Here is an 11,715-nt window from a genome sequence, read left to right as displayed (position 1 = left end):
TCGTGTCTCGTGTAACTGTTGTTTTGTGTGTCTGGGTGTGTGAGAGTGGGCGTTACCACTCATTCCGGTTGATCAGCGATCCAGCTGATCTCATTCATCGCTCCAGCTGCAGCTCATTCACGCACCTTTAAAACCTCACCGCATTTTCCTCTCATTGTCAGATCGTTGTTTGATGTCTCCCGTGTGTGATCCTGTTCCCGTCGACGTTCTTGTTCCTGTTCCTGTTCCTGTTTCACCTGGATTTCGTCTTCACTTGGGTCATCACGTCTGCATCACTTCACTTCAAAGACACTTCGCTGACCATCCAGTCCCTGTGTCATCAGCTGCTCACCCACTACCGGACTTTCACTACTCTCATCAATAAATATACTGAGTTTTTACTTGCATTATTGCTTCTGTCTTTTGTGACCATGACAGTAACACACTTGTAACACATTAAGATGCACACCAATACAAATCTTTATTTATCTGGATTATTGTCATTTTTACTTGAAAGTAATTGTTTTACTTTTTTACTAGTTACATTGTTTTTTTATTTATAGAGCACAATTAAAACATTGAACGTTGACCATGCTGTACAATCATGCATGTAATGAAATAACAATAACCAAAAATGCATGCTAACCAACATCTCACAAAAAACTAAAATACAAATATTAAAAGACAAGAGCCTCTTTATTACATTAGTCTGATGAGCCAAATGCTAATCGTAAGCGTAACACATTTTCTTTTAAAAGAGCCCAACGAAGGTGATCATGTAAGAAAGGTCAAGTCAAGTCAAGTCAAGTTTATTTATATAGCGCTTTTCACAACACAGGTTGTATCAAAGCAGCTTCACAGTAATAAATTAAAACAATACATCAATGTTTGTTTCTAGTGGAACGTACACGTTTGATAATGCTGATCAATAGTATTGTTGATTGATTAATTAAATTAAATATCCCCAACTGAGCAAGCCAAAGGCAACAGTGGCAAGGAACCGAAAAACTCCATCAGGTGACCTAATGGAGAAAAAAAAACCTTGGGAGAACCCGGGCTCAGTCGGGGGCCAGTTCTCCTCTGGCGGATTTAACTGTAAGAAAGGTAAGACATTCCAACGTGTATAAGCCAGCACTGCAAATGCACGGTTAGCACTCAGTTTTAATCTAGTTCTTGGAACATCTACATCATCTGAGGTGTGTTTCCTGTACAACAAAGTAACTCGCTGCTTCTTTGTGCATTCACGACTGTTTCCCGAAACCGTATTGTCGCAAAGTGATCGTTCAACCATGTTGGTTTATGACGTCACGCACGTGGTGTATGGAGTTTCCTTTGTGTCTTTTTTATTCAATCAAATGCTGTGTTTGAGAGTAAAACTAATTATTTTGTAATTAAAAAATTGTAAGCGTTTAAGCAGTGATCGAAATAAATGCATTTACAATCTTCTCCAAGTTTCTACAGAAACAGTTTTACCTTTGCTATTGACCTCAGAAAAAAAAAAGAACTGATGAGGCTGATGGCAGACAGGTGTGGTGATAGTTGAGTGAGCCAGGATGGATTCTGGGAAATGTAGTGTTTTGAGGTGACTGGACTGGTGAGTGGAGATCGTGACAACAAGAGGGTGCCATTTAATTTGGAAATATTACACAAAAATATATGTTGAAATAATTTAGTTTTATAAATCCTGATGTTTTCTTGAGAAATGGCATGGGAGAAAAGTCTCTGTAACTATTTACAGCACATTTTATTTTAACAGACAGATTCCACTGTATTTATGGAGGATGAATTGGTGGAGGATGAACCGGGAATCAAAGCATCATTTTCATCAGGGTTCCTCTCAGGTGGGTCACCTCTGGCTGCCACTGTTGCATAAAAAAAAAAACCATTCAATAATTTGCATCGATGCATAAACTGCATTTTTGTCGTCACAATCTAGTACTTTTATTTTTTTTAATGGTACACAGAGAAAAAGGTTGAACAATTTTTACCTTTAGGGGTACAACAGCTTGTCACTGGGGCAGTACCCTTAAAATTACATCTTTGTACCCTTTTACCACAAAAAGGTTCATACCTTTAGGTACATATTTGTACTCACAGGTGCTAATATGCACCTTTTAAGAGTACAAATATGCCCTTTAAAGGGTACTGCCCCACTGATAAGCTGTTGTACCCCTAAAGGTAAACATTTTCACCTTTTTTTCTGTGTGTATCTTTTATGATGTTGAAATGTAATGATGCTACATCTTAAAACTAAAATCACAAAAGTCAAAAATAAGACCCCTCCAAAAAAGAGGGAAATTAAACTGGTGAATACAAGAGATATTTCTGTAGAGAAGACTTGTATATCAGCTGTAGTAATACTTGCCCTCTTGTCTTGCTTGATTACGGTTGCAGAAACAGAATCTGACAATTGCTCCGATGACGACAACAACAGCAACAGAAGCAAAAGCAGCAGCAACAACATACTCCCATATGTGATCATTGCTCGGAGCTGGAATGAACAAAAAGAAAACAGTAATTAGTTTAAATGAATCCTGCCAAACTGACTTCAATTGAGATACAAAAGCAACATCAAATACTAAATACTAGAATAAATACAGCAGCATTTATAGGAGCCAAGAATACACTATATGCAGCATCAGCAGCCAAATAAATATGACAGTGAATACATTTAACCATTACTGACCAGTAGATGGTGCTGTCTTGTAAAGGGCACAAAGAGCCTGTCCCAATACTCACACAGTGTTCAAATGGGTGTGAAGAAAGCAACTGTCGTCTTTAGATTATTGTTTACTCAATGGGACACACACTTAACCAGTGCGTGAGTGTGATGCTTTACTTTTTTTATGTTTTACAAACTACACATAATCTCTGAAGTCTCCGCACCACTAAAATGTGTAACACTTTATGTTTACAACCAAATTAAATGCAGCATCTAATTAATTTAACTTGCACTGGAAAGCTTTTCTCGACTTGTCATGAACTTGGGGAACATGAAGAATGACAGTATCAACAGGCTCATCCTCACTATCTAATGGCTTGGAATAAAAAAAAAGGAAGCATCATTGTTCAGTTCTCTAGGATAAGCAGGTTCTATTTAGTTCCATCTAATGCCTTGTCCCTAAATGCTTGAGAATCAAGTAAATATAAATACTGATTGCATAACAAGTGTTGTAACGTGCTTTAAAATGTGGAAAATAGACACAGTTTAGTAAATACACACGAATATCAACTGCAGGCAAACCTGGACAGAGTCGACTGATATCCAGATATGTGGTCTGGTGTGTGATGGCATTGTTGATCACACAGCTGTATGTGTTTTTATCCTGATATTCCACCTCCAGACATAAAGAGATGCTGTTGTTGTGATCAGACACACTGATGCTGGACAATACACTGATTCCTTTGTACCAGGAGAGAGTCACATGACTCACATTCAAAGCATAACACAGCAGTGAACATCTTCCTGATGATGATGATGATGAACATTGTGAAGAGTTATTGGTGATGACAGGAACAGGCAGATGAGCTGGGGAACAGAAGTTTGTTGAACAAAAGTCTAGATTCATTTCCATTGTTCGCAGATTTACTGAAACACTCTGCTATAGATTGCAGTCTGATCATTAATGCCCTATTATCAGTTATATTATTCATATATCTCTCCTCACACACTGCACACACTTATACACTTAGTTCAGACTAGAATGTAAATCAGTCAACTTACATCTGTGACATGATTTATTCAGTTTACTCACCATGGATGTAAACATCGTAACTCCAGCATGTGGAATCTGGACTGTTGATCAGTAGTTTATAGACTCCAGTGTCTTCTTTACTGGTGTTTTTGATGGTGAGATCTCCAGTTTTAATATCAAGCTGCAGTCTGTCTCTGGATCTCAAATTTTCACAGTCAGATACTCCCGCAGCTTTATTAAGGATTTCAGCAATGGCGGTAAGTTTACCATGAAGACATTCAAACATCCACACTAACTGATCATTCATCTGTACTTCTGTGATATTAGTGTGTAGAGTGACAGATTCTCCCTCCATCACTGACATGGGTGTCTGTGATATATCTGTCTCAGCATCAAACACAAAATCAGGGTCATATAAAACGGTTTATCAGTTTACTGTTTTCAGTCTTATAAATATTCGTCTCAGTCGTCTAAAGAGGATTGACAGCTGAATCAACACGCCCTCTATTATTTGTCTGTTTAAATCATGAATACAAATCTGGTAACACTTTTGGATCTACATTCATTCTGGGTCAACACAAATATACAGAAACGTTTCTGAATGAGTGCTTTTTCTATAAAAACTAGAAAAAAATGGAAACTTGACAAAAGAAAATGTCTAATAGAATTATCAGGGCTATAGATCTGTTCATAAATCAACTCGCACTACTTCACATACCCGAACATGACCAATGGAGATCAGCTCAGTGAATGAATGCTGACTTACCTTTACATTCCTGACAGAGTTGACTAATGTCCAGAGGTTTCGTTTTGCTGCTGATGGTATTGTTGATCACACAGCTGTAGGTGTTTTTATCCTGATTTTTCATGTCCAGACATAAACTGAGGTCGATTTTGAGATCACCGTATTTGTTTTCGGAGAATACAGTGTTATCTTTATACATGGTTAGAGTCGCATTTGGAGCATTTGGCGCTGAACACTGCACCGTACAGTCTGAACTTGATCCTTTTGAAGAACATGGTTTATATTTTCTGAAAACTTTAGGAGTTTGGAGCTGGAAATCATGGAGAGAATAATTAAAATAATTAAAAACAAGAATTTCATCTGAAAAATAAGAAAATAAAGATAAGCTATTACATCAGTTTTATGGGTGTTGGGATCTTTATCCATCAACGGCGCTGTCTTTGTTCCATCAGCTTTAGCGTACCACACAACTTGGACATAGACTGAAATTATGTACAGAGAAAACTGCTTCTGACACTCTGCTTCCAGTAATTTGATTAGGTGTGCTACAACAACGAGACATCACACAGAGCAAACATTAATGAAGTTTGTAGTCCAACAATTGCATACATTTTTGATAAAATTTGAATCAAATTCTTAGCTTTTTGAGCAAAAATACAAAAGCTGCAAATGAATAAAAAAAGAATGTAAAGAATTTACCTCCGAAGAGCCATAAAATAAACAGCAGGGGGTTCATATTCTTCAAAAGAAAGAAATGGCTTGAGTTGGAAACAACACAACTGTGAAGAGAAGAAGACAGCTTCTGCGTCAGCAATGCTATGGATATAATGCAGCAGATGTGCCCACGAAAACCACAGCGTCAGTTTACACCAAACACTTTCTGTTTTATAAGAGTAAATTGATATGCCTATGTAATCAGGGCTGGGTTTCATTTTGCAAATGTAAGCAAATGATAAAACTAATGTGTTTTTCTTTTATCAACTAACATTTTACAACTTTTGTGATGTTGAATTAGCATGATGCACCCACATTCACATCCTGTAAACAATACACTTTTTTTTAGCTATGACCTACTTTTGATGAGAACCACCTGTGTATTTGCTTTGTGTTTGAAATCACAGTTGAGATCAAAGATCAACTTAGATATTGTTTATCAAAAATAACCCACTAAACCTTATTTATTAATTTCAAGCAATACAAGATGGAAAACTCTGGATGAAAAACTGGAAATCTTTAAATAAAAGGGTTATTGGGCTGTTTGCACTGTCATATAGCCTGCCCTACATTAACAGAGCCAGCACAGCAACAGGAAATAGAAATGAACACAAAAAAACTGCCAAGTGGCTACCTTACACAACACTGATGGTGGAGTTGCGCTCAGGTAGAGCGGCTGAGGACGATTTTTTTGTTTGTTCTTTAGCTTCTGTGGGCAAATTCTTTATACGCACACACATTACGTCACACTCTGCGCATATGTTTAAAAAAAACATAATTTAACATAAAAATAGGCCTAACACTTAGCCCACTTAAAGTGTGTAATACTAAATAAATGTAGGCTAAATGAACAAAAAGTTGATGACTTGACTTCAGTCAAGAACCTGATGAAAGGAAAACCTGTTGTGGAGAACTTCCTTATGTTTTCAAACGAGCTTAACACAGTTGCCACATATTATAACAGAGATAAAATAGCATTAGCAGTCTAGGTACCCAATACTTCTCAAACAGACATGTTACCCATATTTCAGATGTGACCCAGCAGTTGCGAACCACAAAAGTTAGAGATTGAGCACTATTAGCACAACTTTTACTGCTTAAAATTGTATATTATAAGCAAAATTATTTCTAAATCATTTAAAAAAAAGTGTTTTAAATAAAGTAAACAGTTAATAATATAATGAAAAACAATGAAACAAATGACAAAAACTGCTTCAGTGAAAGCTAATTAAAATGGAAAAAGTGGTTTTCAAACAGGAAATTTCAATGAGTGCTTTAGACTGCTCAGTTGCACTCGAACAGCAGCCCACACTTCACACACACACACACACACACACACACACACACACACACACACACACACACACACACACACACACACACACACACACACACACACACACACACACACACACACACACACACTAATACCAAGAAACAACAATGACTTTACAGGTATTATAGCAGTTACTGTAAACTTCCTCTGTGTTGAGCTGGAGACAACAGTAAATATTTGCTCAATTTGCTCCAATAGCAAAAAACAAAACAATTAATACTGAGCTATAGATAACCTGCTACTGTTCTCAACAGTTCTTCAACACTTGAAATATAACATTTAGGTAACATTTTTTACAAGTTCGTAATTTAACTTGAAATACTGTATTTTTTTTTTCTCAAGAAAGACTGATTTTGCAGTTGGTACCTTTCAGAAATGACCTCAAAACAATAGTAATTTCATAGAACACACTTCTGTCATTATTATAGTTTTTCTTGATTGCTTAAACACATTTGTCCACTCTGACATCACATTTTCAAAACACTGAAGCTCAATGGCCAAAATGACTCATTTTGTTAGCAAAATGCTCTAACACTCACAAAACATTAAAAACATGCAACATAAGCAAATATTTCCATCGTCCGCGCCTCCTCGTTCCTCAGATAACCCAGACACGCAAGTGGAGACATCAGCTGTCAATGCAGCTCTGAAATCTGAACTTTTATTAAGCGGTTGGACGATAAATGCGAGGACCTTGAAGCAAGGTCGCGCCAAAATAATGAGGATACACCAGCCACCATTTCCGTTGTCTCTGAGCTACTCCGAGATGCACTCCACCTTGATAAAGATATCGTTGTGGACAGATCTCATTGCACATTGCAACCAAAACCCAAACCCAGTGAGCGGCCACGCGCCATCGCTGCTAAGCTTCATTATCATACAGTCTGTGTTGACATTCTGCGTCAAGCAAGGGAGTCCAGGCATTTCAAAGTACAGGACATTTCGATATCCCTTTTCCCTGATCTCACCTCCAAAATAACTACGGGAGATTCCTGGAATTAAGTTTGGGTGTCTGTAATCCGATCAAGAGATCAAAGATATGAACTCATCTGAAATTCCTTAATAGGGACATTGTTTTTTTCTGCAAGAAACCAATTTGAGAAATGAAGACCACATTAAGCTCAGGTGTTCTTGGGGGGGTGAGGCTTTTCACTCAAACTTCAATTCTAAATCCAGAGGGGTGGCAGTGTTGTTTAATAAAGAAGTCCAGTTTTCTCTAACAAAGGTCATAGCAGATAACAACAGAAGATATTTGATTATAGTTGGCATGCTATTTCAGAATCCTATTCTCCTAGTTAATGTTTATGCACCCAACTTTGATGACCCCAAATTCATAAATAGATTGCTTGAAACTCTTCCTTCTTTGAATATGTAACGATCACCAGCTGGAGCTGCCCTTGTGAGCCACCAGAGGGCAGTCCACATCAGACTATCATATTCACTCACTAACTACATTTCCCATAACTCACTGCCCGGACTCATCATCACTTATCACTGATCACATTCACCTGTACCTCATTCACTGATTGCATTCACCTGTCTCATCACCCTGTTAGTCTGTCTATATATACCTTGATCATTCATTCACTCACCGCGAAGTCTTGTTAAGTGTTACACTGCTATTCTGAGCGTTTCCCTGGTTGTCTTTTTTCTTGTTTTTGGATATCTTGCCTCTGGTCCCTGGATTACTCTCTTGCCTCTGGTCCCTGGATTACTCTCTTGCCTCTGGCAGGGCTTAAAGTATTCCGGCACCGTGCCGGATCTCCGGCGTGCGGCCGTGAGGAAGAAAAAAAAAAAATTGAAACTTGCATGCGGTTCAATATTTTCGAGTCAATTGATTTCACCTACCAATCATATGAAAGGAACGCAGCTCTTGCTAACGTTACAAGCCTATCAGAAGCAGAGCAGGGCGGAGCCTGGCAACACAGTGTGGTTGAGATTTATACGTCACGTTAGCGTTGTCGGTGAAAGGAGTGCTAGTTCATGAAGCTTGGGGATGATGTCCTACCCACGGGCGTAATTTCCTATGGGGACACTTTCCAAAATCCCGTTGTCCCCCCACCCCCACTCAAATTCGTTTGTTATGATGATTAACCGCACGCCGTCATTGCCACGGAGGAGCAGGACCGAGCCTGTGTAAAGTAGCTCACTGAATGTTCTAATGAGCAAGTAGCGGTTGCGGCACAGACAGCGATGAAACGCCAGAAACAATAACAGGTGACTTTAATGTCATCGTGGATGAAAAGAAAGAAAGGAGATGTGAGTTGGTTCAGTAAATTAGTTCAGGTCAGGATAATCATATTTTCTGTCTACACCTGTTGATAACTGAGCTAACGTTAACACTGCTGCTTGGTAACTTCAGACTTGGCTAAATATTTAATTTTAATATTTAATTAAATATTCTGTGTAGCTTAAAAAAAAAAAAAAACACATTCTGTGTAGGCCTACCATGAAAACGAGTCCACTTTAAACCGCAGCATTTTCTGTCAGCAATGTATGACAAGTAGCCTAACGTTAGTGCTGTCAACGTAAACGCATGCGATTCATTTGTCCAGCTTTAACGTGTTAAAATATTTATCGCAGCGTCCGTTCTTTCTGTCATCCTTTGGATTATATGATCATGCTCCTTCACGCAAATGTTTTAAACTATCAATGCGCGAGAAGACAAAAGAGAACGCGCTGTCAGTGAATGAATGTCCTCCTGAAACACACACACACACACACACACACAGAGAAAGACGCGCGCCAGTATCGCAGTCGACAGTGCGCCATCGAGTTCTCTTTCGCGCTTGTACAAACCATAACACACACACACATTTATGCCAAAATGATAGTTTTGTCGAGTATCTTCACAAGAACAGTCAAATGAGTTAAATACAATCTTAAATAGTTCGTAAAGAGTAGAGAATGAGATGCCTGAGATCCTGTCAGCAGCGGCGGGTATTAAAGTGACAGCAATTCTCTCTGTTAGTAAAGTTGCTAACCAAAGAACAATGGGAAAATTACTAACTGCTCAACGCTTAAGGATTAATCTATTTTTCATTATATATATATACATATATACATATATAATTTATGCAGTGCGGACTGTTTTATAAACGTATTCAATTTCTATATAATTCACATCGGTTAGACAGGTAAGGTACAGGTAAATATGACATTTATTATGGGTTTAAGTGATGATTGTTTTAAGTTTACTTAAATTAAAAGTTATTTTTTTAAGCCTAATAAATTTCAAATTTTGGAAAAATAAATTTTCATCGAGACATAAGTAGCTATATCAGTGATACTGGTCTTCATTCATAAAAATATGCCATTAACATGCTTGAAAATAAATGGTGCCAATGAAGCCCAAGCCATAACCCCCCCACCCCCCCCCCCCACCGCCCCCCGCCTCCCAAAAAAATTTCAGGCTCAGGATTTTTTTTTCACTTTAACCCCTGCTCTGGTCCCTGGATTACTCTCTTGCCTCTGGTCCCTGCCTGGTTTGTTTGTTTGTTTGTTTCTTTGTTTTGGACTGCTTTCCTGTGTATGACCCTAGCCTGTATGTTGGATTACGCCTCTGGATTGCCCCACAAAATAAAGCTGCGTTTGGATCTCCTACTTCGTGTCTCTGAGCAGTACGTGACAGAATACTCATAAGTTTATTTTTGAGTCAGATTTTTATCCTCTGATCTTAATTGTGTAATCAATCCTGCTTTGGATTGTTCAGATCCTCGTGTGTTGACTCCATCTTCCATGTCCAAAGTAGTTTCAGAGTTTATGGCCTGCAATGGATGTATGGATCCATGGAGATTTTATAATACCCAGGCCAAAGTCTTTTCCTTTTTCTCGCCAGTGCAGTCATACTCTCTACTGATTATTTTTTAGATAGTAGTTTTATTCCTAAAGTTACATCAGTTAAATATCACGCTATTATAATTTCTGATCATGCTCCCCAGACATTCAGCTGGCGGTTCAACCTCACTATTTACCACCATGGAGATGTAACACTTTTTTACTATCAGATAACACATTTATTGAGTTTATCGCTTCTTCAATTGATACTTACTAGTGCAGTGCCCGTGCAAAATAATTTTGTGTGTTTTTAGTAATTGTTGGTTTGGTGTGTTTGAGTGCTCATTGTTACAATTACACAGCAAAAGTTCAGTGACATTTTTATTTGTGCATGGTAGAAAGCAAATACTGATACTGACATAATGACATAAAATAAATGTGGAAAATTGAACTACACAATTGAGGGAGCAGGCTACACAGTGAACTCCGAGAAAACGCTACACTTAAGCAAACAGTTTGTGACTAGGCTACTACAAACAGTGAAAGAGACTGTGAACGCATTAAATAGGATATGTTTAGTTGGTGAATAGCTTAGGCTACTATTACACAGTAGCGATAACACTAAGCGCACCAGAATGAAATATAATATACAGAAATAAACAGTGTAGCTGACTTGCAGATTCAGTTAACATCCACAAATGAATAAGCGCGACGATTCAGGGAGCAGGCTACACAGTGAACTCCGAAAAAACGCTACGCTTGAGCAAACAGTTTGTGAATAGGCTACTACAAATGATGCCGTGAATAAAATATAATATTCAGAAGTAAACAGTGTAGCTGACTTAATGTTTAGCTAACAGAGTGTTTATGTCAGAATGTTTATTTTTAAACCACAACCTTCTAAGTGCTTCCTTTACCGATATATTTAACGATATCTTTTGCATTTCTAATCCAAACAACATCAAACTTGGCACTGCACTTACTCGTGCCCGTAGCGACACACAGACACACAGACAGACACACAGACAGACAGACAGACAGACAGATGTTCCTGTAATTTATAGATAGATATGGCTGCTAATCAGAATCGTTGTTGTGGGAAGCAGTCAAGGCTTTTTTACATGGTCAAATAATTTCATACTCTGTGCAGTTAAATAGAATTCGTTCCACTAAATTGCATAGGCTCTCCAGTGATATTTTTATTGATCAACAGTTAGCAGCTAGTCCATCTCCAGGGGCCTCATTTATAAACATTGCATACGCACAAAAGAAGGCGTACACCGCTCTCTACGCAATAATTGGTATTTATAAAAAGCAAACTTGACAGGAAAATATGCGGTCCTTCACGCAAGCTCTGACCCAGGCGTACGCACAAAAACGGGTGAAATGAGAAATGGCGACACCGTCGGCAGAATGAAGAAACACGTGAAAGTGTGTGAAACTGTAGACCGTTGTGTAAAAGAAATGGC

General features: G+C 38.2%; 1 protein-coding gene across 1 annotated transcript; it reads right to left on the bottom strand.

The window, feature by feature from the left end:
• Window positions 1-442: 442 nt before the first annotated feature.
• On the bottom strand, window positions 443-5,233 carry LOC308686596 (uncharacterized protein). The gene is made up of 7 exons (XM_081395027.1): window positions 5,119-5,233; window positions 4,813-4,964; window positions 4,441-4,729; window positions 3,735-4,055; window positions 3,224-3,508; window positions 2,345-2,470; window positions 443-1,841 (listed from the first exon to the last, which is right to left on the bottom strand). The coding sequence occupies exons 1-7, from the start codon at window positions 5,153-5,155 to the stop codon at window positions 1,729-1,731; spliced, it is 1,323 nt and encodes a 440-aa protein (XP_081251153.1). The 5' UTR covers window positions 5,156-5,233; the 3' UTR covers window positions 443-1,728.
• Window positions 5,234-11,715: the final 6,482 nt, after the last annotated feature.

The sequence above is a fragment of the Scardinius erythrophthalmus genome (assembly GCF_964197995.2).
Source record: "Scardinius erythrophthalmus genome assembly, contig: HAP1_SCAFFOLD_480, whole genome shotgun sequence".
NCBI lineage: Eukaryota > Metazoa > Chordata > Actinopteri > Cypriniformes > Leuciscidae > Scardinius > Scardinius erythrophthalmus.
This window is presented reverse-complemented; position numbering and strand designations above follow the sequence as displayed.